Source organism: Letharia columbiana (assembly GCF_014066305.1).
Source record: "Letharia columbiana isolate WasteWater2 chromosome Unknown Sc0000004_s0, whole genome shotgun sequence".
Taxonomy (NCBI): Eukaryota; Fungi; Ascomycota; class Lecanoromycetes; order Lecanorales; family Parmeliaceae; genus Letharia; species Letharia columbiana.
The window spans coordinates 556,986-584,184 of NW_023501040.1; the positions used below are offsets into that span (position 1 = coordinate 556,986).

The 27,199-nt window shown below is 40.1% G+C and overlaps 6 protein-coding genes across 6 annotated transcripts; 3 read left to right on the forward strand and 3 right to left on the reverse strand.

Annotated features, from left to right (window-relative positions):
- Positions 1-466: 466 nt before the first annotated feature.
- HO173_002135 (uncharacterized protein) lies at positions 467-2,418 on the reverse strand (the record flags this gene model as incomplete). Its single annotated transcript, XM_037304070.1, has 4 exons — positions 467-1,756; positions 1,807-2,201; positions 2,251-2,330; positions 2,384-2,418. The coding sequence occupies 4 exons, from the start codon at positions 2,416-2,418 to the stop codon at positions 467-469; spliced, it is 1,800 nt and encodes a 599-aa protein (XP_037168865.1).
- Positions 2,419-10,750: 8,332 nt separating this feature from the next.
- HO173_002136 (uncharacterized protein) lies at positions 10,751-11,826 on the forward strand (the record flags this gene model as incomplete). Its single annotated transcript, XM_037304071.1, has 5 exons — positions 10,751-10,779; positions 11,102-11,138; positions 11,193-11,225; positions 11,318-11,374; positions 11,455-11,826. The coding sequence occupies 5 exons, from the start codon at positions 10,751-10,753 to the stop codon at positions 11,824-11,826; spliced, it is 528 nt and encodes a 175-aa protein (XP_037168866.1).
- An 8,083-nt stretch (positions 11,827-19,909) lies between these two features.
- On the reverse strand, positions 19,910-20,521 carry HO173_002137 (uncharacterized protein; the record flags this gene model as incomplete). Its single annotated transcript, XM_037304072.1, has 1 exon — positions 19,910-20,521. One exon carries the CDS (start codon positions 20,519-20,521, stop codon positions 19,910-19,912), a length of 612 nt encoding a protein of 203 aa, XP_037168867.1.
- Positions 20,522-21,769: 1,248 nt separating this feature from the next.
- HO173_002138 (uncharacterized protein) lies at positions 21,770-22,690 on the forward strand (the record flags this gene model as incomplete). The annotated part of the gene is made up of 2 exons (XM_037304073.1): positions 21,770-22,113; positions 22,168-22,690. The coding sequence occupies 2 exons, from the start codon at positions 21,770-21,772 to the stop codon at positions 22,688-22,690; spliced, it is 867 nt and encodes a 288-aa protein (XP_037168868.1).
- A 337-nt stretch (positions 22,691-23,027) lies between these two features.
- HO173_002139 (uncharacterized protein) lies at positions 23,028-23,355 on the reverse strand (the record flags this gene model as incomplete). Its single annotated transcript, XM_037304074.1, has 2 exons — positions 23,028-23,071; positions 23,172-23,355. 2 exons carry the CDS (start codon positions 23,353-23,355, stop codon positions 23,028-23,030), a joined length of 228 nt encoding a protein of 75 aa, XP_037168869.1.
- A 447-nt stretch (positions 23,356-23,802) lies between these two features.
- HO173_002140 (uncharacterized protein) lies at positions 23,803-26,985 on the forward strand (the record flags this gene model as incomplete). The annotated part of the gene is made up of 14 exons (XM_037304075.1): positions 23,803-23,849; positions 23,901-23,944; positions 23,995-24,039; positions 24,185-24,206; positions 24,355-24,523; positions 24,654-24,737; positions 24,838-24,857; positions 25,003-25,065; positions 25,217-25,237; positions 25,382-25,395; positions 25,499-25,540; positions 25,585-25,632; positions 25,710-25,907; positions 25,988-26,985. The coding sequence occupies 14 exons, from the start codon at positions 23,803-23,805 to the stop codon at positions 26,983-26,985; spliced, it is 1,815 nt and encodes a 604-aa protein (XP_037168870.1).
- Between the last annotated feature and the right edge of the window lie 214 nt (positions 26,986-27,199).

Sequence of the window (27,199 nt, forward strand, 5' to 3'; positions counted from 1 at the left end):
TCCTGAAGTATTGAGGTTGACACTATCAAGAGTCCAAGGCGCTGTTCATTTTGCCTGACGGTATCCGATTGATAGGCGCGAAAAATCGTGCCTAGTGCTTCAGCGAAAAAAATGAGCAACCTGGGATCTGTAGCCTTCTGAGTTGATCCGCACACCCTGATATGGCGAAGTCCGAATTCAAGTTGCAGATGCAAGCTCCTCAAGCGTGAGGCATTCGTCGCGTCAGGCTTGACCTGGGATCTAGATTCGCATGGAAATGATCATAAGCAGTACGAGCGGTAACAATATATGCTTGCGGTTCAACCCTTGACTGTTGCTTTGTTGGAAGGAGTCCGGGCATCTCCCATTATTTGAAACCAGCAGCGCAGTGTCATCCATTCGGTCCAACTAACATCGTTGGCTGAATTCTTTGGAACATGACCATAGATCGGTTCTCAGATGACTTCTCACCACTTACGATGGCAGGCTAAGTACTAAAACCAGTCGTAGCTTTGCTCGCGCCAATACTTATGCCGCCTTCGCCAAACCTTTTAGTGCTGTCGACACTTCTCGTACTTGACACGCTACCGCTCCTTTTTCCTGTGTGCTTGATGCTGTTGCCCAGTATTGAGCCACGACTCTTGGATTGTGCCGCAGTTCTCCGATCGCTCGCGCCATCCATTGACGCCGACGTCTGCTCTGTTGAGGACGAAGAAGGCGGTGAGGCATATTTCCGACTTCGAGATGTGGTAGGAGAGAAGCGTCGTGGGGATGCTTTCGGCAAGGGCATATAGTGTCGAGCTGAACCCTTGTTTGTCTCCAGATTACTGTCACTCATGTCGCCGTCATCCTCTGGGTAGCTTGAGGATCCATTGACTGCAAGATGCCTATTCCCAGTACTCTTGTATGTAAGCCCTGGAGACTTCAAATGATCTCGACCGGCATATTCTGACAAAGCCTCGAATACATGGGGAAAAACCAATGTCTCAACTTCCTGTCCCCATAGGAAGTCAAGATGCTCGAAGTGGGGTATTTCTTTCGCGACTGTATGCCTGGGAAGCTCTTTGAGCATGACCCTGATATCAACTAGACTATCACTGCCACCGTAAACCAGCACGATCGGCGTCTTGATGTTTCTTGTCGGAAATTTCGCCACTCTGTAATACCTGTCACTCGCTCCAAGGCTCAATGGCGCTTGGACATCATCATCAAACATCTGGAAGCTCTTGTTTCGTATTATTTGGAACCAATGTACCACGCTCTTTGTGCTTGTGAAGGAGTACAAGTGGGGGTATGCAGCGAGCTTTTGGTCGATACTGATATTCTTGCTTGACCAATCAAAGAGAAATGAGAGCGACATGTCAATGATGCGAACAAATATCGGCGGGTACAAGATAGACTGCCACATGGTTGCAGAGCTGAGTATGCTCCGGCGTCCGAATGCTAAGAAAAGGACCTCGGGAGAAGCTCTGACCAAAGCATCGACGACTCCGTTCCGTAGACCGGCAGGTGACATGGCCGGGGCTAAAGCAATGAAGACGTCCACCTTGTCATTGAGGGTAGGATGGATGGACAGCGTCGCAAAGGCCTGAGCGGTGCCCTGAGAGAAGCCAACATAAGATAGGGATGACTGCGACGTGGTTGCGAGAATATAATCGATGCTGTCTGGGATATCATGGAAGGCAAATTGGTCCATGGAAAAGTCCCAGAACTCGCTGGAAGCTGGGGAAAAGCGAACGGACTTCTTCGAGTATTTATTGCCGCGATTGTTCCCCAGCTAGGCACGTCAGTCTTGAGTTACATGAACCGTAGACTATATGAACTTACCCAGACATCATAGCCCCTCTCGACTAGCATGAAGGGCAAACATCTCTCCTTCTCGGTCAGAGATACCCATACCTCGCTGTTCATGAGCAGGCCATGATGCAAATACACAACTTTCTTCTGCAAACTGCCACGACCCGCGTTGACCCTCATGCCATCTTCACCCTGCTTCTTCAAACAGAGACGATGTACCCCAAGCAAGTATCCATCTCCTGTCTGCACAACATGCTCTTCTGCGTAGTAGCCAAATAGAGCACATAAATCCACAAAATCTGAAGCGCCCGCGACCGATCTAATTATTGATTTTGGTTTTGATCTTGATTGACTGCCTTGTGCGGAGGAGAAAACATTGAAGAGATTCTTGGATCTGTTGTAGCAGAATCGAATGATTGGTTGGGCTGAAAGAAGTCAGGAAGCTGCACAAGAGAGCTCGCCTGAGGACCTTACGAAGCCCAAGTGTAATAACCCTTATCCAGCCCTCTAGGAATATCAGAATAAGAGATCCTGCAAGAGCAATGTATTCTCGCCTGCATGACTTTGTCAGTGGCGGGTTGGGAGGAGACAGTAAAGTAGGACGTACCAGAAGAGCCTCCCGAGTACAGGAATTCTGACCATGACTGCTGCCGATGACCCAAATCCTTAGAAACGCCGACCTTTCAGTTGTTATTGTACATGATTAGCCATTACTGCATGTTGCTCAAGATGTTTGCATGAGTGCCGAGTATGCGCGCTACACATGCACGTCACCGGCCAATCTGGCGGCCCGGGCTCGCCAGTGACAGCCGCCTTGAACCCTGCTATGCGTTTTTAATCTACTTTTACTACTATAAAATTAATAAAGAAGATAAAAGCCTTAACTCTAAGTTAAATTAAACTCTACTTACTTTCTATATGATAAATAGCTTATTTTTATTACTATAGATCGTTAACTAATTACGTCTTTATTTAAGAAAGTAATATTTACTTAATAATCTTATTTTTAATATACCTCGTCGGCCGAGTAAGTTATCTTTTTAATAGATTACTTAGAGTTATAATTAATAGACTAGCCTTATTAATAACTCGACTTAGAACTATATATAATTAATTATAAATAAAGATCTCGAAATATAGATATAGGCTAATCTGCTATAATAATTAGTTCTAGAACTTATTAATCGTTATATTGAAGATTAATCGAATTAGAAATTAGATACGTCGAAAGAAAGTATATAGATTATTTAAATTAGGCGAAGCTAGAGGAATACGTAATATATAGTATTATTTATTATTATATTCGCCCTTAAGAATATAATAATCGAGTATCTTAGATTTAATATACTTAATTTATAGACGTATTCTATTATATAGATTTATACGCTACTCTAAATTCCTTAATAGTATTATTATATAATTCTATTTTAACTTTAAGTAATAGAGTGAAAGCGAGGTTAATTTAAAGGTATTTATTATTTTAGTAGATAGAAGAAAGCTATCTTTCTTATTAATAACTTAATTCTTATTATTATAAATAATCTTAATCTTAGAAAACTTATTAAGAACTTAACTATTAAATTAGACGATATTCTTATTAAGAATATAAAGGATCGTCTTAAATATATAGAAATTAGCTATCTAATATAGGCTAAGATTATTATAAATAGTATTAATTAGCTAAGTGCTGAAGTTATCTAATAATTACTCGATAGATTAATTAATCGCTTTTTATTCTTCGAAGCTTATTAAGATATTATTACCTATATTTAATAGTCTTTAAATAAATTCCTCTATATTAATTCAACCTTAATTAGTTAGATTAGAGTTTCGAAGTCTTATATTTTTTATTAGCCTAAGGATTTAAATATAGTTTTAAAGATAGAACGTCTTTAACGTAGTTCGAGCGATATAATTTAACTTAGCACTCTTAATAATTAAAAGAATTTAATAAAAGTTACTATAGAAGTATATAACTATACTATTAAAAGAAGTAAGATTTTTTTAAATATCTTAAAGTATATAATCGACGGCCTCGATATCGTAGCGATTTTATATAAAGATCTCGTTCTAGAAAATAAGCTTAATCGCCTTTAATAATTAAGCTAAATTAGACTTTATCGATATATCGTAATTAAACTAAGTAGTAGTATTAAAAAAAATCTTAAAGCGAGAATAAGCGATAAGACTATCTTAAAGGAGAATAGAGGCGATATTAGATAAAGCTATAGTAATAGCTATCTTAGAGTTATTTTATACTCTTCGCAATATAATATTCTAAAGTATAATCTTATTAATACCTCTATAACTATTAAGAAAGAAGAGTTAATTATTAGAATAAGAGATCGCGTTCTAAATAGCGTTAGCTATAGTAATTTAATTATTATTAAAACTCGCCTATATCTAATCTTAGATATTAATTTAATAGCTATATACTTCGCGTAGAAGTTAATTTTAATCGTTAATATAATACTATTCGTAGTCTCGCTAAATTATAAATAGATTAAAGTCGATAGTAAGACTAATATCCTTTATAGAGCTAGTGTTATTTTTCTCTAAGCGGATTTATATTAAATAAAGATAGAAGTCTTCGGCGACGATCTATTTATTTTACGTATTATTCGATAGAGAAAGAATATAATATTAAGTTTAAAGGATATAAATAAGATTATTAGATAATCTAAATAAAGAAAAATATGTATTAGTTAAGAAATATATATAAAGTACGAGAGAAGAATTAAATTATTTACGAGTAAAAAAAGAAAAAATACGCCTAGCGCGAAAAGTTTTAATGGCTAAAAAAAGAATACTATATTAAAAAAAGTCGCGATATTTTAAAACTATCGTTAGCGCGGAAATCTTCTTATTCTATAGCTTAAGATACTTTAACTCGTAAAAGAAATTACTAAGAAAAAATATACCTAACGCGAAAAGTTTTAATATATAAAAAAAGAAATATTATATTAAAAAAAGTCGTAATATTTTAATACTACCGTTAGCGCGGTAAGCTATTTATACTACGCTTAAAGTTTTTCTATTTAATAAAGAAGAAATTATCTATATATCTTATTTTATAATTATTTTATAGATTTAGAGAATTATTAGACTTATATTATAGTAGAATTATTATAAAGAGATCTCGTAAGTAGTACTCTTTCTATTAGGTCGCTACTTTATCTAATATTTAATCTTATTCAGCGTTATCGTAAAGTAAGTCTCTCGCTATATAGATATTATAGTAGAAAGAAAGAATATTATTATTTATTATATATAAGTCTTCGAAGAATATAGAATTTAGTATATTTAGAAGGAGATATCGTAGATAGAAGAGCTTTCTAGCGTTTAAATTAATGTAGTATATTCTTATAATAATACCCCTACGCCTCTAACGTAAACTTTATTTAAATATATCTCGCTTATTTTTTTTCTAGATATATTAATTCGGTAGATCGATATAGAAGAGATCTTTTACTCGTCTTCGCTACTAATATTATTAATTTAGCTAAAAGAAGACTATTAATTTAATCTAGCGTTTATTTATAATATCGATTATCTAATTTAAATTATTATTATTATTAAATATTACGTTATATTAATTTAAAAGATAAATAAATAATCGTTTAATAGAAGAATTATAATTATATAATTTGAAGTTAAAAATCCTCTAATAGACTTTTATAGAGTCTATCTACTATATATCTTAATATTCTTAAATCTCGTCTATCTAATTTAAGCCTATATCGTTCTAATCTATATTACTTTTACACTTTATTCGAAAACTAACTTAGTTATTACCCTTATAAATATATTTAAAAATATATTTATAGACTTTAATATTAACGTAAATCTCTATATTAATATAAGCGTTATATTTAGTTAATAAATAGAGACTATAGAGTATTATCTAGTAATTCTACTTAAATTTATTATCTAATATCTTAGCAGGCTTACATCGACGATATATAAGATATTCGAAGTCTAATTTAAAGACGATATAATCGCTAAAGTCCTTCGGAAATCGCTTGCTATATATATTCTTATCTAAGTTCTAATAAGATAAAATAGTATCTATTCTATTAATAGTATACTAGCTATAGTTTCTATAAAGTATATATCTAGTAACGATTATATAGAGATTAAGAAATAGACTTTAATTAGAGATTTTAGTATTAATAGCGATATCTATCTTAGCGACGCTAAAGAATCAGTCTTTAGAATATAATATAATAAGGATGTGGATATGTGATAGGCCTTATTTTTGAAATTCTATGATATAGGCATAGGCGGGAACTCGATCTATTGCTCGTAAAGTTAGTTAGAATTAGAGCTAATCGACATTTTAACCGACCGTGCTTCGCTCTTATAAGGGTGAAGAAATTTTTTAGACGATATCGTAGGGCTAATCGGTAGAAATTACGGCGTATAGAGGGCTAAATTATATTAGAAGTACTTCTAGAGATTATTACCTATACTAATCGTTTAACTAATATATCGCCTAAGAAATTACTCTATTAAATGAAAAGAAGAAGAGCTATTATACTATAATGAGGGGTAAGAAGAATAAGAGTATATCTAATATCTTTCTCTTTAGAATATCGTTTATAAGGGTTTTTAGCTTTAGTCTAAATACTCTAGTAATTAAATTAGATTAATTAGTAGTTTATTCGTCGAATAGAAGATTTTCGATAATCTCGATCTATTTTAAATTATAGGTGAAAGTTATAAAGAGATTTAGTTAATCGAACTTAGTGAATAAGATAATAATATTCTAATAGAGTTATTTTATAAATTGTAGATCTTCTTAATAGAAGAAAGAAAGAACGATATATTATTTACTAGTCTAATTATTTATAATAACTCTATTAACGTAAATATCGACGATTACTTAATAGATATTAGCTCGAATAATCTTCTAATTTATCTTTAATTAATAAAGTTTATTACTTTCGATAGCTATATAGATATCGTAGATAAAATACTATAGTAGTCTATCGTAGTAAAGAAGACGATTAAACTTACTAAAATAACTCTATATTATATATCTATGAAAAGTTAGCGATCGATAGAATAGAAGAAATAAATAATATAGATCTATAATATAAGGTAAGCGTTATTTATATAGAGTTATCTCGACTAGTAGTTACTCTAACTCGTAAAATAATTTCGCTATTTCTACTTCGCTAAGTAAGAAGACTTTTATCTAATATATTATCTATATAAAGTATATTATTATATTATAACTATTCGCTAAATAAGAAGATAAGAAAATAGCGTAGAGGTATATAGGCTAGATGTTAATATGAAATACTAAATCTCTTATTACTTCGAGTCTTTATTAATATATTTCTAGTCTTAGATATATCTAGTAAGTTATTAATATCACTCTTTTAGGCGATAGCGATCTTATCTAAAATAGAACGATTATAGATACGTGAATTATAGTATTATAAGTTCTTATAAAATAGCTTATAGTCTCTTATATTTAAATTAATCTTTAGTTTATCGAATATCGATTTAAGAGCATTAATGTAGAAATTAATACTTCTAAGAATTATAGCTATTTTGCGATAAAGCGTCTAATTAATACGATTATAGTAGCTATGCCTAGCAAAGTTAATATAAAAAACGCGATCGAGAGAAAGTTATATCGTATTATGAACTAATCTTAAATATTATTCATAATGTAGATTTAACTAAAGATCGATTTTTCGCTCTCTAAAGGCGTTAGGGCAGGCATATAAGTAGTAATCGCTTTCTGAATTTTATACGTGTATGGGGCGACTAAATAATTGATAGTAATCTACTATAAGGCTATAGAGGCCGTATTATTATTATAAGATAATAAGGTCTCTTTTAATAAAACTGCGTAGTAGCTATGTAATTACGAGGTCTAGATACGTAGTTAATAGAATAGATAAATTAGTTATTAGATAAACTAATAACTAAAGAAAGAAGAAGAGAAAAGAGAACTCGTAAGTATTTAAGACTTTATTAAGTATATTAAATACTCGTCTTAGCTATATAGCTTATAGTCTAATAAGCGATATAAGCGAGTCTATTAATTCGCTTCGAGTACTTTTATTCTTATAACTATATCCTCTCTTAGAAGATTTAACTTCTAAATCTTATTATTATTACGCCTTATAATTGAATATATATAAACTTACTAGTATTATCTACGCTATCTATTATTAGCTTAAATATAATCTAAACTAACGTATACTATAATAGCGTATTTATACTATATATTCTAAGGTCTTCTTAAGTATATTATTATATTTATATACTAAATCGCGATAGTATCGCTATATATATTATTATTTTAATTAATAGAATATAGATATAGTATTATCCTATTACGATATACTATTATTATTATTACTATACGCTATTATTATATTATTACTTTATAATCGTAATAATTCTATTATAATAATCGTTGAAAGTCGCGCTAATAAGTATAAAAGACTTACTTTTAATCTAACTTTTATTCTTCTTAGTAATAATATTAATGTTAACGCTATTATAAGTAAGTACTTAATTCTTCTTTATATCTACTATCTTATCTTCGTTTATTCTTATTATAGTATCGCGATAGCGAGTTACGTATTATCGTAATAGTATAATATATATATTAATTAAGATAATAGTTAAATAAGATTATAATTATTTAAATTAACTTTATATATAATAAGTATCTCGAAGAATACTTTATAATACTTTATAAATAGTATAAGAAGTATATTAATATATCGTTAATAATATTAAACCTTCGCTCTTATAGCTCTATAGATTATTAAATACTCGTAGCCGTCGTAATTCCTACGTCTCGCGCTGTTACTAATAAGTATTTATATTTATTTTAAAGATATACTTAACTAAGAAGACTATTAACCTCTCTCGTCGCTACTTTCATCGCTACTTTCGTCGCTATTTTCATTACTACTCTCTTTATTTATACTTCGAATATCAATTATAAATAAAAGAGATATTAAATAACTAAGAGGTTACGCTAACGTATACTAGTTTCCTTTTACTATCGTTATGTATATACTCTCGTATATAACTCTTATACGATTTATATCGCGTTTTCTACTAGCTCGCGTTAGCGTAAATGCGAACGATATTCTTATAGAGATATATATATATAATAAACTCGATCTCTATTTATTAAAGTAATATCTTTTAAGTAACTCGCATTAACGAGAATATTTATACTATTCTTCGCCGCTAAATCGATATAAATCTTATTAATATATATTAGAGTACGTAGCTAATATACGTAACGACTTATTATATCGAGGAACTTCGGCGTAACTTTAAAATCGGCCTATAAATATTTTAGCTATTTTCGCTAAGTCTTTTAACTATAACTTATTCGCCCTTTAAGACTTCTATACTATTACTTTTTTTAGCTTTTTTTTCCCTTCTTTCCTTTCCTTTAATAATTATTACTTTTATTTTTTTTTTATATTTTTAAATTTTTAATTTTTTTATTTTAAATTAATTTATTTTATATTTTTTTATTATATTATTTAATTTTTAAATTAATAAAAAAAAAGAAAATATTATTAATTTTTTTAATTATTATATTTAGTTTTTTAAACTTTTTTAATTTATTACTTTTTAAAATTTTTTTTTTTTTTTTTATTTTTTTTTAAAATAAAAAAAATTTTAATTTTTAATTATTAATATAATAATAATATATAAAAAAAAAAAAAAAAAAAAAAAAAAAAATTTATTTTTAAATAAAAAAAAAAAATTTATATTTTAAAATATTTTTTTATTTTTATTTAAAAAAATAAAAAAAAATAAAAATAAAAAATTTATTTTTAATTTTAAAAAAAAAAAAAAAAAAAAAAATAAAAATAATTAATAATTATTTTAATTATTTTATAAAAAATAAAATTTTAAAATAAATTTTTTAATATTTTAAAAAAAACTTTAAAAAAAATTTTTTTTAAAAATTTTTTTTTATTTTTTATATTTTTATTATTTTTTAAAAAAAAAAAAAAAATTTTTATTTAATTTTTTAATTTTAAAATTTTTAAAAATATTTTATAAATTTTTTTAATATATTTTAAAAAATTTATAAAAATTTTATATAAATTTATATTTAAAAAAAAAAAAAATAAAAAATAAAATTTAAAAAAATTTTTTAAATATATATTTTTATTATATTTATATATAATATATTAAAAAATAATTTTAAATTTTAATATAAATTAAAAAATAAAAAAAAAAAAAAATAAAAAATAATAAATATTAAATAATAATAAAAAAATAAATAAAAATAAAGGGTGGCGTAGTCCACTGGCGGTCAGCTAGCGGACATAGGCTACAAAAGACGTAGTGTCGTTATGGGGTTCAATAGTATATTTGGTAGTAGAACTAATCTCTAAGGAACACCAAAACTCCGGGGCATGCGAAGTAGACCTATGTCCGCCAAGCCCCTAGGCATACGGGGCACGTCATTGAAACTGGACCCTGAAAGGGACCCTGACGTAGCACATGCGATGTCGGCGCCTTGGCGCAAGCAGCGCCAAGGCCCATGACGCATCAGGCCTGACAATTGCCTCCCCTCCTAGGCCCTGGTCCCCAGGCGCCTAAGCAAAGATAGAACGCTCATTAAAAAACCTTCAAACCCTAGTAGGGAAACAAGGGAAAAGAGTCGATCTGTTGAGGTTGCGATGTCGTTCCGATGACGCGGTAGAACCAACCCTTACGCGCCGTAGGCGCGTTACTGATGTGTTGTGCAACAACATTGGTACTACCTTCGAGAACAACATCGCTTCCATGGTGCCAATCAATGGCAACCTGTAGCAAGCCGACGCGCTTAGCATCGGCGTTCCTGCAGCGCTAGTTAATAGCCCCTGCAGCGAACAATATTAGATTTGGGAACTCATGACAAAACCTCGAAAACCCAGTGGGTAAAAGGAGGGAGAAGAGTTTCCCTGTAGGCAACGTCGTTCCTATGGCGCATTGCGTCCATAGCGAAGCAACGTAGCAACAACCTTTGTTGTGGGGATTCGAAGGGAGTGACCGGTAGAGCGACGCGTCCGCGACAACGTCCTCGATTGTTGATCAACAACAGTAGAAACAACAACGGTAGCTAGGCGACGCGGCCTGGTAGGCAGCAGCAAAACATCACCGCGTCGCTGCTGCCTGCGTTGCTGGGTGCTACCCGCTAGTGGTAGCGCTGCGGTGGAGGATACAAAAACCCCTTCCGGATTGTTTGTTTTTGTTCTTCGCAACTCCTAACGCCCCTCTTGTGAGTGCTTGCTCTGGCGCCACAACGTCGGCATTGATGCTGACGTGAGTGTAGTACATCTCATCATACCAGCAGTCTGCTTCTCTTTGTCGTAAGTACCTTGCTGTCACCGATCGCGTCGGTGCGCAGGCTGACAATTTTGCAGTACCCTTTTTCAACAACAACAACAACTTCAACAGTAAGTGCACAGTCGCCCCGCAGGCGCGACTACTAACCCTTGACTGTTCCTGCCACCATCGCTCCGCATGCGCATCTGCTAACAAGTCCTAGTGTCTGGTTTACCATGCAGGACTTGCTTTTGCCGAGGCGACGATTCATGTGTTCGAGGTGAGTCTCCCCCCTGCGACAACTGCAAGGCCGGAAGGCGCGGCATTGGCCGCTGTGTTGAAATCCCCCTGCACCTTCAGGCGCAGGTAAGGAAATCAATACGGCGCCATCGCCGCGCTGGATGGTCTCGGAAGCTGTCTCGCCGACGGGCTAAGCTCGGCAAGGAGATCACCCAGTGGCGCAAGTCACAGGGGCACACGGTGGCGACGGCTTCGGCCGCCCCTGCCATGATTGCAGATCTCCAAGGCCAGCTCGTGGCGGCACATGAGCGCATAGAGGAATTGGAGGGAATGAACGAGTTGCTGGAGGAGGAGCTCGAGAGCCTCCGTCGGCACACGGCGGACGTCGACGGGTACCAACACGAAGACTATGCTTCAACCACCTCCTCGTTAGAGAACTGGGTCGATGAACTCGACTCGGGATCTGACGCTGAGATGGCGGAGGACACTTGAGTGGCGACCTTTTTTCAGTAGCAGCGCTGGCGTGGGGTCCCCAGGCAGTCCTTCAATGGCTGCCCTGGGTAAAAACACGCCTACATCAACAGCACGTGCCCTGGTGCGACAAACCCCCTCCATAGCAGAGTTTAGTAGATAGCCAAACAATGCAATCATTTTATCAACCCACATCTCAACAGTAGCAAGTGTAGAGGAGTGCGCGCGTAGCATAAGCATCACCTAGGAATGTGTCTGACCTAGTCGATGGTCATGTCTGATTTCGTCGCCTCCGCTTGCTCGCCGTTGATCCATGTGGTTGATCGAGCTCTTCAGTAACAAGAGACTCATTGTTTGTTGCTTGGTGCTTCCGCTTGCTGCCCGCCTGCTCGTAGGCTTGGGTTAGCTCGCTAGCACCAGTAAGTTCGTCATCTGGCAGCCATTGGTTGTACTCTTCGCCCCAACCAGTCCATTTGACTTTGTACCAGACGCCTTTCTTGTACTTGACCTTATCAATGATTTCTTCGACCTCCCAAAGCTCATCGTCATCGATAAGATCGGGGGCCTGCATGAAGGCTTCCGCTGCGTCACCGCAATCGCGAAGGTGATAAGGCTCAAGCAACGATACATGAAAGGTATTGTGGATCCTATACGTCGAGGGTAGAAGCAGGCGGTACGCCTGCGCCCCTACCTTGTCTGTGATCCGAAATGGTCCCACGAATTTGTGAGACAACTTCTTGCTTGGGCGTTTCTGCTTCAGGTTCTTAGTCGCTAGCATCACCAAATCGCCTACCTTATAGCTTTGAGGCTGGTGCGTTTTGTTGTAGTACTTGGACTGAGCCGCAACCGCGCTGCGAAGGCGCTCTGCTGTCTCATCCCTCAATGCTTGCAACTTCTTTATCCTGTCATTTGCAGCGGGTACCTCCCCCTCGGCGGAGTCGTCCTCGATCTCCCAACGGATTTCAGGATGATATCCGTACATTAGGAAGAACGGTGTCGTTCCGATGGAGGAATGCCAACTGTTCATGTAAGCGAACTCTGCCATTGGCAGTTGTTTCGCCCAAACGTTTTGCTTATCGTTAGCGAACACGCGCAAGAAGTGTTCTAGCACCTGATTTTGCCGCTCAGTCTGCCCGTCGGTTTGCGGGTGAAAGGCGGTGCTCAGGCGCCGCTTGATTTTGGAATGGAAGCAAACGGCGGACCAGAAGCTACTGGTAAATACAGAGCCTCTGTCACTAACAATACCGTTTGGCATGCCATAGCGGCATACTATTTCGGAATGAAATACTTCCGCCAGCTGAGCGGCATCGATTGTGGTAGATACAGGAATGTACCTTACCATTTTTGTGAATCGATCCACTACAACCAGGATAGCATCGTAGACGATGCCCTTGTACTTGCTCGCTGGCAAGCCGGTGATGAAGTCCATAGAAATTTCCTTCCATGGCTTGGTGGCGACGGGAAGCGAGCTCAACTCGCCATATGGGCGATGCCGCGGAGCTTTGGTCCGCTGGCAAACGTCACATGTCTTGACATAGTCGGTGACTTGCTTCAGGCTTCCGTCCCAATGGTATTTGCGGGCAAGCAGCTCATGCGTCTTCGCAGCGCCAAAGTGTCCTGATAACGGATCATCATGGCATTTGCTAATGAGCTCTTCCCTCAAGGCCTCATCCCTAGGGATGTAAAGGCGACTGTTATGTCTTAACAGTCCCTCGGAGTCTAAGACCCATGCTTGGCTGCGTGCGCGACGCTTGACCGCTGGCTCATTGACATCAGTTCGAAAAGAGCTCACCCAATCATCATGGGCTTGCAGGTCTCGAATCAATGTTTTCATTGGCCTTTGGGGTGCGTCATAAGCAGTCTCTTGCACGGCCTTAGGCTCCCTCCTAGGAATGACCACCTGGACGCCGGCAATGCGGAATGCGGGCGCCATCGCCGCTGCAACCTCCTTGCCCCTTTGCGACTGCTCGCCGCTAGTCCAAAGTGCGAGTTTGTTCTGCAGTGTCGGCAAAAGTTTGGTATTCAACGGCGAAGTTCCCTCGTAGTCAGGGCGCCGCGATGGCGGGTCGGCAGGGTTTAGTTTGCCTGCCCGATGAAAAATCTCAAAGTCATAAGCAGCTAACTTCAGCGCCCAACGGGCTTGCCTGGAGTTTAGTTCCTTCTGCTTCATGAAGCCTTTGAGGTTGTTGTGGTCCGTTAGGACCTCAATGCAAAACGTACTACCTTCTAGGTAGTGACGCCATTGCTTCATAGACGCTACGATGGCGAGTAGCTCTTGGTCATGGGTCTCATAGTTTTGCTCCGCAGGAATCATTTTCCTAGACCAGAATGCCACTGGTCGCCAGTGGCCATCCTCATCCGGTTGCGAAAGTATGGCCCCCATACCGAAGTTGGAAGCGTCGGTCTCAAGACGTAGCTTCAAATTTGGATCGTAGTGGCGCAGAAACGGCGCGGTTGCGAAAGTGCTTCGGAGCTGCTGGAACGCCAGCTCCGCGTCGTCTGTCCACTCTAGCGGTCCAGGTTTCTTGCCATCCTTGCTCCCTTTGAGCAAGTCAGTAAGTGGCGCTGCTATGCTGGAATAGCCATAGATAAATCGCCGATAGAAATTGGCAAAGCCTAAAAAGACTTGCACATCCCGATAACTTTTTGGTTTTGGCCACTCCTTAATGGTAGCGACACGTTCCTGGTCCATTGCGACACCTTCGGTGGACACGATGAACCCTAGAAACTCAACCCGTTCGGTGTAGAATTGACACTTCTTCAGGCTGGCGTACAGTTGGAACTGGCGCAGACGCTCAAGCACTTGCTTGACGTGCCGCCAATGCTCCGCTGGATCAGCACTGTAAATCAGAATGTCATCCAAATACACCACGCACGTCACATCCACCAGGCCCGCAAGGGCTCTGTTGATGTACGCTTGAAAAGTTGCCGGTGCATTGGCGAGCCCAAAAGGCATAACCAAATATTCGAAGTGGCCGTAGCGACTGCGGAACGCTGTTTTCCACTCGTCGCCTTCTTTGATCCGGATCCGATGATAGGCATCCTTAAGGTCCAGCTTCGTAAAGACTTTGGCCCCGCATAAGCGGTCCAGAGTCTCGGTGATTAGGGGTAGCGGGTGTCGATTTTTGACAGTCATCGCGTTCAGGCCCCGATAATCAACGCAAAGACGGAGCCCCCCATCCTTTTTGGGAACGAAAAGGATCGGTGCTCCGGCTGAGGAAGTCGAGTGGCGGATCCAGCCTTTCTGAAGGGAGTCCTCCAGATAGCGCCGCAGCTCCGCCAACTCCGTTTGAGATAGATTGTATAAGGGGCCATATGGCGGCTCCTTACCGCTCTCGATCTCAATGGCATGGTCTCCCTGCTTGAGCGCAGGCAAGATCCCTGCTTTTTCGTTGGAAAAAACGTCGTCAAACTCTAGCAACTCCTGAGGGAGCTCCAGGCTACGCCCGTTTTCCGGTTCGCTTCGCGCCACCGCGGCGCACACGATTGCGAACACATTTGGCTCCTGTTCGATGGTTCGGGTAAATTTGGCCGGTTCTTCAACCTGCAATTTGCCAGCGTTGACTTTGAACCGCCACTGCTCCGCCGCTGGGTCCAGCAGTACTTGCAATTGACTCAGCCCGGGCATACCCAACACGACATCAGGGCCTTTTTGGTCAATGGCATAGAAGAGTGTGCTGCACTTCCTACCCTGACCCCAGCTGTCCACTAACCAGTAGTCCAGCTGATACGCGCCATAGCAATACATGCTTTGGCCGCTCAGCGCTTCCGGTTGCGGTAAGATGGCGTCGCAAGGTTCCAAGTCCCATTGGACCACGAACTTTTGCGAAATCAAATTAACATGCGCTCCAGTGTCGAGCAGAGCAACGAGTTGCCTCTGTTCACCCTGAAGCTTTGTCCACCCCTTCGTAAGGATAGAAGGGATTGCCTCTATTGATCGTCGTTCTTGCCTCGCTTCTGAGGCGGTTGCGAGGCCTGATCTTTTTTGCCGACACTGCGCCGACATGGGCTGCAGGCGGTTTGTCGAGGTCTGGACACTCAGGTGTCCAATGACCCTGTTTACCACAATGGAAACAACTGTCCTTCTTGTGGTCAGGGTTAAAGGATTCGGCTTTGCGCTTTGCGCCACCGTCTTGGGTGCGCGCTGCGTGAGCGCCGCCGTTTGGAGCCGATTTAGGCTTCGAAATTCGATCCTCCAGGGGCTTATCCTTAGCGGACCCCCCGAAGACTTCGAATGGGAACCGCCGCCGGAGCGCACGCGTTCCAAAATCTTTTCCTGCATAATGGCCTGGGCAAGAATTTCTTCCCGTTGTTTCGGCACACTACCAGTACTCAGGATCTTGTTCTTAAGCTCTGGTCTGAGCTTAGCCAAGAAGAAATTGGCCCGATGCTCCTCAGAAAATGGGGTTATATGGGCCTCTAGCTCCTCCAGGTAGGCCTTGAAAACAGATACCTTCTGATCGGAGCGTTGTTTGGCCTCCTCCCACTTTTCGTAGGCGAGGAGACGGCGGTTCACTGGATCCGCCACTAAATCAAGCAGGAACTGCTTGAAGAATTCGAAAGTCGTACCCCCCAGGCCATGGGTTTGGTAGTATCCATACCATTGGGTATTGGGGTCGCCTTCTAAGGATTGCATACAATAGACAATCCTTGATTGGTTGGTGGTGAAATACTCAGGACTCATAAGGAACTTGATTTCGACTTCGCGGAACCAGCGCAGGTGCTCTCCCTCACTAACACCCTTATAAGGACGCATCCTTTCAGGGCGAAGTGTTTTCGCCTTGATTGGTGTATCCGCCAGAGGCGCGATAGTGACCGGCGTAGGTGGGCCCCCGCTGGCCGTAGACGGTGAGCTGGCGTTGCGAAGCTCGCGATTGCGGGCCTCCAACGCAGCCAATTCTTGTTCTTGTTCCAGGCGACGATTTTCGGCCCTGGCGACTGCAAGACGTTCTTCCACAGTAAGGTCTTCCACTGGTGAGAAATTCTCGAACTCATCATCGGCGCCATGGCGGCTCTCGATGTCACCTTCGTTTTCCACCACACGGCCTAGAGGTGAACCCGACATCGTAACGACAATGGGCCTTTTCCTTTGAAAGGTAGAGAGATTAGAACTGTGAGGGCGTAGTCCACTGGCGGTCAGCTAGCGGACATAGGCTACAAAAGACGTAGTGTCGTTATGGGGTTCAATAGTATATTTGGTAGTAGAACTAATCTCTAAGGAACACCAAAACTCCGGGGCATGCGAAGTAGACCTATGTCCGCCAAGCCTCTCTTTCGCACTCGTATTCTATAATATATATTACGAATATTAATCTTAATAAAGTACTTCGTATATATGAATCTTTTTAAGATCTCTAAGAGTAGTAATAACGAGTAATTATTCTTAATAATTATCTTATTAAATTCTCGACAGTTAATATATAGTTATAGCGAGCTATTTAATTTTTTAATAAATAGTACTAGCGAGCTAATCTAACTAATTAAGAGTTAAATCTACTTTCTCTTAAGTATAATATCTAAATAGTTTCTAATCACTACGAGTTCGTTATATAATATATTATAAATCGAATTACTTCTAGATAGCTTTCTAGATTATAGATCGATAGAGTATTCGATTTAATTATATATATTAAGACTATTAGATAGCTCTTCTAAAAGACTTCTAATAGATTCTTAAGTTATTTAAATATACTAGAGTTATTTAACTACGTAATATTATATCGTATAGCTTTATCGTAATTATCTTTACTACTTTTAAATAGAATCTAATATAGAAGTACGATAAACGCTTATCTTAGATTATATATAACTACTATATTAACTAATAACGTAAATTACTTCATATTTACTATTACGATATCTACTTACTTTTTATTACTTATAGAAAAATCGCGATAGATTTAAAACTACTCGCGTTAATAAATATCTAAATCGATATTATAGATTTAAGGGAAATTAAGAATAAGATTATATTCTTATATATTTATAGTATACGCCTTTAAGATTTACTTTTACTTTTTTCTTAACTATTCGCGAGACTAAAGATTAGATTATACTTCTTATATAAGAGTATTTAATAACTATCGATAGTATATATTATTATTAACGCGTATTTAGATTTAGAAATCTACGTCTCTTTAATAAAAGATTATAATATAAAGATTTCCTCGCTATCGATATCTATTAGAATAGTTATCTTACGCTTTTTATTTAATATAATAATTTTACCTCTTAATAATAGAGAGCGAGATTATCGCTTAATTAATAATATACTTAATACTATAGCGATAAGTATTAGACTTTACTTTTTCCCTTACTCGATCTATAATTATATACTTTATTATTCATAACGTAATTTAAATATTTAGATAAATTTTTATAATATCTTAGCTACTTATAATTATAGTATTATATCTTAATAAGAGATATCTTTAACTTAATATAAGAGTCGCTATCTTCGAATTTAGTTCGCTTAAACTTTTAACCTTATAACGTTAATAAGAATAAACTTTTCTTTTAATCTTATTAACTCTTTATATATTATCTTTTAAACTTAGTATACTATTAACTATTACTTCTCTAATTACTTATCTTATTATTAAAGCGAGTCTTATTTAAAGTAGAAAGCTCTTTCGTTTTTCGTAGTCTTTACTTTATATCTTAATACTATTATAATATTATAATATAGATAATAGATTAAGTAGCCTTCTTTATAGCTTTTAGAGGAATTTTCTCTACTACTCTATCTTATAGGCCTTTTATATATTCTAGATTAATTATATAGTATTCTTATTATAACTAAAATATAATAAGATAGTTATTAAAGCTAACTATCGATTACGTATCTCTTATAATCGCTTTAACTAATTAATATTCTACGTTATAAGACTTAATAGCTAGATTATAAACTTAGTTTAAATATTATCTCTTATATTTCTTCTAGATAGATTTCTTAATATCGTATAATATCGTATTCTTGATATTTCTTTAGATTTACTTCTTAGTATTCATTAAGAGAGCTAAAGCCTAGCGAGTCTTTTCTTTATTCATATAAAAATTAATATAAGATATCGAGGCGATAAAATCGTCGTAGTCTTAAAGAAATATAACTATCGAGTTATAGTTATTAAGATATTACGTATTAGATATCTTAATAATACTTATCTTCTTACGACTCGAATTACGATAGTAATTATCGCTATACTTACGGCGATATTCTTATATATTCTATATTTCAATTAGCTTAAGTTTTTTAATAACTAGCTACTTCTTAATATTAAGCTCTAGAAGTCGATAGCGTTAAACTTAAATTAAGTCTATAAAGCGAGAATCTTCGTCTATAGATAAAGAGTTATTAGATATAACGCTTCGATAATTATTATTTCTATTAATAGTATAGTTAGAATTTCTATAAATATTAGAATTAATATTATAATCGCTTAATTATATAGTAGACGTATTCTAATAAAAGTTATTTACTAAGTTAAAAATATCGCTAATTAATTATAATAGAACGTTTCTACTTTATAAATTAATAGAATTAACTCGCGAGTTACTTACTATAGCTAAACTAAATAACTTTATATAAATAAAGTTATTAGAACTATAAGATAGTAAGATCTCTTTTAATAGAACTACGTAATAGCTATATAATTATAAGATCTAGATACGTAATTAATAGAATAAATAAATTAGTTATTAGATGAATTAATAACTAAAAAAAGAAGAAGGGGAAAGGGGATTTGTAAGTATTTAAGACTTTGCTAAGTATATTAGATACTCGCCTTAGCTACGTAGCTTACAGCCTGGCAAGCGATGTAAGCGAGCCTATCAGTTCGCTCCGAGTACTTCTATTCTTACAATTGTACTGAACGCTGTAGCGGCGGAATTCTTTGCAATCATCAGTGAAATTCAAGGTCCCTGGCGTCAAAGAATGGAGGATTTGATTAATGGCATGCTCGCTGGGGTTGATCGAATCATTTGTACTCGTTTCAACGCCCTTATGGCCCTGTTCTATATCGTCCACTTCTTGATCGATGTCTGTTTCAGGTGTATCGACTTCAGTCTTTCCGCTGTCGCAGTACCACCCGGCTGTCTCATCTTTCTATGACGCCGCATCGCAGCTGTCGTAAATCTGGTTTATGGGACCCAAATCATGCCGTGTAGGCTCTGTGGTATATGGGTGACGCGCGGTGTAGCTGGTAAGCCTTGCTGGAGGCTGAGTAGGACCTAAATAAGGGCTGGAAGGTGGGCTAAAAGGACGTAGACTGTCGAAAGAGTTGTTGTCAAAGAAGTCTGCTAGTAAATCTCGCAATAGAGGGTCTTCGACAGCGTCTTCCTCTCGTTTAGGAGCTTCTTCTTGACGATGTTCAGGATCTAACACGCGTTGAGAGGCTTTAAAATAGGGTGATGAAGAACGGGTAGGGGAGGAAGACGCGTCTTGGGAGGTAGCATCGCTGGGTTGAAAGGCATTACCGCTGGCTTGGGAGGAATCTGTAGGGGAGGACGTATCCGTTCGGGCTCTTTTTGAGGGTCTTCCAACGCGTTTATGAGCAGTAGTAGGTCGCTTGCGGCCTCGATTGCCAGCAGTAGCGGATTCGCCGAGGGGTGGCCTGGGGGCGTCAGTAGGGGCTCTAAGAGGCGGGCAAAAGGGGTGTACGTGCCTGAAGCGTTTAGTAACGTTTCCGCGAGGGGTACCGAGGACGATTGTGTTCATATTGGTGGAATTGGTAGAATTGATAGAGAGGTAGAAGAATAATGGTTACACAAACAGGTGGAAGGATTATCCGGTCCCGGACGGGTTTCGTGTGACTATGTTTAAATGCTACTTCGCTCCATCAATAGTAGGCCAAACTTCATAATTTTTACAGCGTTAGAAAGCGCAAAGCGAGCTCTACAATTTGAGGAATTATGAAGTAACTGTAAGTATCGCAAGCTGAGTACTTCAAAGTGTAAAACTTCTACACACAAATTTTTGATGAGGGAGCTCGGGAGGGCTAGCGGGCTGACTCAGCCGGTCTAACTAAAGAGCGTAGTGACCCTGAATTTATGATTGGCTGCACATACAAATTCAAGGTTTTATAGCTCAGCCCTACCTTATTCTTTTATATATACTGATGTCCACTACCTATCGGCCAGCTGATCTTCCTACATCTGAAACGTATTGAACATGTAGGCCTGTGTAGTACCACCTCGCTGTCCTCCTCTTGTAGCCTATCCAGCCTGCCCACCTCGCCGCCCTCCTCGTGTAATGCCTAGTCGTCGGGTCTGATGGCAACCTCGGCAACCTTTCATGTAATCACTGTAAAGTACAACGTAGATCAGGACTGTGCCTGCTCGACCGCCCACATAAATCGCCAGGAGGCTTCTCTACTCTACTTGAAACTTTCATTTTGGTACCCTCGTTTCGCTGTCTGTATTCAGATTTTCTCAAGCTTGGATACGATGCAAGGGTTTCTTGCCACGATGAGGGATCGAATACTGATATACAAGCGTGAAATTCATAGCTACACTCTGGCATCAAAGAATCTATATGTTGCTTTTGCGAAGCTTTGACTCTGCTCCATCATTAGTCCTTGGTGAGAAAATGTTATATTTACAATGCCTACAGTGTTTAGCAAAGACGCCAGGCATTTGTGAATCTGTCCCAGGAAGGTGCAATCCATCAGCTATGTCTACTCTACCAAAAGTAGAGTCTCCTCTGCCACAGTTTCCTTGAAAAGAACAATCGGACGTGGTATTCTTGTATCAAGCATTGATTCGGCTGGAGTGGACGAGGACTATCATACAATCATCCTAAACCATTACAGCATTCTCTTCAAGGATTACCGCTTGAGCGTCAACAGCTTTATCCTTATCGGATTTCCATATCTCAGTTCTACCACTTCTCGGTCAATCTTGGGAGACGGAATCTCGACTGTTGAATGGTCCGGAGATCTTCGCCTCGTACCATGCTTGTCAATCGATGGATCCATGCAATTCTACATCGCCAGATGCATGGGAAGACGATGCATGGGAAGACCTCGAACTTGGGCACCCTGCCTCTTGGCTTACAACGAAGCCGTCCAGTCCATTTTCGCTCTCGCCGCTCATCAAATCTGAATCAATACATCACATCGGTCGATTCAGATTCAGCGATAATCAGCTCCAGTATGTGCTGGTCAATTTGGTGCACGCCAGGAAAAACAATACCATCCGTGATGTCGTATTAGTTTTGAGATACAAATGGCCAAGCCAGTTCAGACTTCTTTTACAATCTGATCTGGAAACGGTGCGCTCACGCTCATACCCCAATAATGAAGCAATGCAGTAAGTCAAATCAAAATATATGAGGATGGCAGACAATTAACGAGTCCTTGAAAGGCAGTGGTATGCCTCCCGACTCCCAGAAGTGACACAGCTTGTCAACACTTTCAAGATCGAGTTGCGCGAAGCTGAAGCTTGTGGCATACGGGCTCTAGCCAAGAGTATTGAGCTGCAGGTTGTCCTGATCATCCTTGCCAACAAGCTCTTTTCGGACCTGTCTTCTGCAGACATTGCTTTGGGGCTTACCAACCGTTATTCCCATTTAGTCCGTGGTTACCGATATGTGTGGATGTTCCCTTTTACAGAAATGCACGTGGAACTCGTCTGGAACCGCTCGCAAGTAGCCCAAACTGAGCCCTTCAAGGTGCTCGCCGAAAAGAACGGACAACAAATGAGCGTGAGGAGGTTCCTGATGGCGTTTATGAGAGACGTAGTAGCTGGACGTGCAGACAAGACATTGGTGCTCGACCCTCGATCCTGCGGCAATGAGAGAAGCGCAGCTAACCTCGTGGAAGACGTTATTGGTCTATTTATGAGCTGTGTCGACAGTAAAGACATCCTCGGAGCACTGATGACTTAGCGAGGAATACATGGCCGAATAGAAAACAAATGCAGCAACGGGTATTTCAAAACGATATTTTACTCCTTTAGCATAGTGACCTCTTGAGCATTGTCGCAGGCCTTGTCATTTTCATGTAAAGTATATGCAAGACCGTATGAATTGTGCCTCCTCCTCTCTGTCAGACAGTGTTCTCCCTTGTGCGCCGGAACCCAATAATAACCATCAGACGACTTCGAACGCCCAATCCTTCTATGGGCTGCTTCATACAAAGCTCCGACCACCTTGTAGCTGCCCGCTCGTTCTGCGGCGCCCGCATTTTTGGTCCGTCCACGCCCCATCTGCCTCACTGCAATGCCTAGTCATCATAGCCCTCTGGTATCTTCCTTGGACCCGACGGTACTGCAGAACGATCGTATCAGCCAAGTCCGTCATCTTGCCGATGAGTGAGTGGGCCTATGCGCCTTCAAGCAGTCTTTGCCGTCCTTGATGGGTAGCTTACCTGGGTATGTCATCGGTATTTTTTCTCTTGGCCCATCGTTAAAGTATCTCCGGATTGGCGGCGCAATGACTAGGGACAGTGGCCCGCCGGTTCCAATGACGAAGGAGTAGAAGATCGCTGGTCTCTCGTGTGATGCCCATCGCATGTAGCGGAAGGGCTGCTGGAAGAACTGTGGGTAGGACATGTTGCAGGAGGAGACTCTGTCGATGTGATGGGAATACTTGGCTCGGGTCAGAGCGCTGAAAGGCTTGATCTGGCCCTCAAAGGGTGGGCAACTGAGGTGGGATTTTGTTGGCAATGGATCGAGGCTTGGGGACAAAAGTCGTGGAACTTATATGGTTTCGTGAGGGTAGCCCTAACCCTAAGACTTTCGGTGGTCGGACATTGCCGGTCCAACTTCGGTCTTGGCATCCGTTGCGGAGAGTCTGGAGGGGGGAGTCAAATCTTGCGCGATACACAAAATCTCAAAAAAATGACGTTTCCTGCAGTCTCCCGGAGCCTGCCCTTGACGACCTGATACTGAAGAAAGAGAGCAATTACTCATGCTATTAGCATTGTGATCTTCCGGGTAAGGAGCACACACACCACTGATAATCCGGCGATTTTGAAAGAGATGTGTGGCATCCTAGCTATGCTCCATGCGGAGCCAGAAGGCAATGCTTGTGCGGCAGAACTTCAGTGAGCCGACAGATTTCTTCTCAAGACCTCAGCAGCACTCATACCTAGCAGCGAGGCTCTGTACTATTTGCAGCATCGGGGCCAAGACGCTTGTGGTACCACATACTTCCAATATTGAACGAACGAGTAATAAGAGACATGACAGGCATTTCTACTTGTGCTACGGGAGGAAGGATCTTTCAGTGCAAAGGTACATCGTCCTTGAAAGACTTCTTCTTTCGGGGCCTCCATTGGAAGCTGTTAGACATCTCTTTGACGCCTTTGCCCCTGAGACTGAACCATAAGCCCCTTGCTTGCTTGAAAGAGCAGTGCTGACGAGAGAAATTATCGTACAGGAAACGGCCTAGCCTCGAAAGTGTACGTCTTTTTCGAGTCTCTACTTCCCTTCTAAGGTTATGTTGGGAGTCGTGAGACATGTTCTGGCAGCCTTGACTCCCGGAATCTGGCTTACGACTTGGTTTCTCTTCTGAAAGCCGCTATGCTGATGAGCGGAATAAATGTGTAGATTTCGCGATGGAGCACGAGTACAAGATCTCCCGGGGTACATGGGTGAGTGCGCCTTCGGCCACGTAAATTTGAAAGCTGAAGATAACGCAGGCCTCGGACACCTTCGCTACCCCACTGCAGGCACGTCAGCCAACGCTGAAGCACAACCTTTCTTTGTGAACTCCCCTGTAGGTCTTTTCCGAGATTCTACTTGCTTTCTGAGATCAGTTGGGATATGCCTTGGGAGTCTCTGCTCCCAACACCTAGCTTGTGACTCGCTTTCCTTTCTCGAAGAGGCTATGCTGATGAGCGAACAAGTATGGCATTAGCGCAGCTCATAATGGCAACCTCATCAACGCAGCTGAGTTGAGAGACTTCCTCGACCGAGAAGCACATCGGCATGTGAGTCATATCCGAAAGATTCTTGTCATTTCCGTACTCTCCGCATAAGGGGAACCGATCCTAGCAGAGAAAAAGATGCTAAACTTCGATTTTGGTAAAGATTAATACCGAATCTGACTCGTACGTCTTTTCCGACTTTCTACTTGCCTTTGGAGGTCTTATCGTGACTCGCGAGACATGTCTGGAGAGTCCCTGCTACCGAGATCTGGCTTGCGGCTCCCTCTCCTTTCTCAGAAGGGCAATGCTGACGAGCGAATGCACGTAGGGAATTACTGCTCAATGTATTCGCGTCAGAATTAAATACCACTGGTAAGGCGAGGATCAATTGGTAAGCCTGCCCGAAAAGTTTATCTGTTTCCGTGCCTCTGAGGAACACAATGTCCAGAGCAAACACCATATAAAGATTTTTAGGATGGAGATTAAAAACATCTTTAAGCTGGAAACGCTATAATAGTGTAATACTGACTTCTGTATGCTAGTGATGATATATTCGCCGCACTGTACGTCTTTCCTCCGAAAATCCCCACCCTACAACGTTCCCTCCTCAGTTGAGGAGCACGCATGGACCCTAGCCTTTGAGCCTCCGAGAGATATCTCTGCACCCTTATTTTCAGGAGCGAAGCTGACGAAGGCAATTATTGCAGTGGGCGTATGTATGGTACGTCTTCCTCTTTCAGGCTTTCTTGAGACTCACTTGTCTTGAATGTTATGGCTGCGGAGCAACTCACACCTATTGAGGAATCACGCTGACACACAACCAGAACGTTTGGAAGGAGGGTTTGCATGCACTGCCATGCTTGCTGGTCTGTCGTTCATCGGGACAATGAGCGCGACTAACAAGAGCTAGGCTTCGGTATTATTGGCTTTCGCGACAGTTATGGCATCAGACCTCTTGGTACGTAGGACCTGGTCTGAACACTATCATTTCTGCCAATCGATATCACATATAATTGCTGACTCGGTGACATGTAGTGCTTGGCTCGAGGCTGGCTTCCTCAGGACAAGGGAGAGATTACATGCTTTCTTCAGAGTCCGTAGCGCTTCAACAACTGGGGTACCTCAAATCGAACATTCAGGACATAAAGCCAGGCCAAGCCGTCATAATACAGAAAGGAGCAGAGCCAGTCTTTGCCTCCGTTCAACCTCAGAAAAGATATTGCCCGGACATCTGTGAGCTTACTCTCCCAAAACATTCCTCGTCTTTTTAGCATCTTTGAATTGGTTGGAAGAGCTTGCTCTAACCTGCTCAGTTGAATTCTGCTATTTTGCTAGGCCTGACAGCGTTATTGATGCTATGAGCGTCCATCAGAGTCGAGAAAACATGGGATATAAGCTCGCCCATCGAATCGCGAAGGTCTTGTCTCCGTCACAGCTGGAAGAGATTGATGTAGTCATGCCTATCCCGGACACAAGTAACACCACAGCACCTTGTGTGGCCGCACGTCTCAACAAACCGTATCGCCAAGGCTTCGTCAAGAATCGCTACGTTTTTCGAACATTTATCATGGGTGGCCAGAAAGCAAGGCAAAAGGGTGTCAGGAGGAAGATGAACGCCATGGAGCAGCAGTTTGTGGGGAAGAATGTGCTACTAGTCGACGACAGCATTGTGAGGGGTACTACGTCGCGAGAGATTGTACTAATGGCAAAGGAGGCTGGAGCAAAGAAGGTCTTTTTCGCCTCTGCTGCACCCCGTATCCGCCACCCTCACATATACGGCATAGATCTGTCGTCGCCTTCTGAACTGATAGCGCACAAGAGGACCGTGGATGAAATTGCTACACATATCGGAGCAGAGAAAGTCATTTTCCAAGAGCTCGATGATCTTATCGATGCATGCCGTCAAGCTGCACCTTCCGATCACACCGCCAGGGAGACCCAGGACTTCGAGGTCGGCGTTTTCAACGGCCAGTATGTAACGCCTGTCCCAGATGGCTACTTTGTTCATCTCGAGCGCGTAAGAGGTGAGACCAAGAAGATCAAGATGATAGAAAACGCCCGTGGCGCAGTCGCTAATGGCTCAGCCGACCCTGAAGAGATAATGATGGCTACAAATGGAGCAGAGGTGAAGGATGATGGTAGTGTCGTTGCTTCGGGGCCTTTGGATGCTGGTAACATGCCTGTTGTCAATGGCAATCATTCACACCTGCCGAACGGGAAGCGGAAACGAACATTAGAAGAACACGAGAAGCCGAAGCGAACGATGGACATTTCAATGCATAATCAAGATGATTTTGAAGTGGAGGATTGAAGATTCTGTCTACTCATGATTTACCGGGGTCGGATATTCGAAGAGAAAATACTCACAGATAATGGATGGATAGCAGGGCCATCGCCCCCATTTCAGGGACTAGTCATAGAACACTTAGGAGACTGGCACGAACTCTGACTCCGGGCAGCAATACGCAACATGCGATCCTCACCCATGTCAGCCGCATCTACAACCGTCGATACACCACTATTAT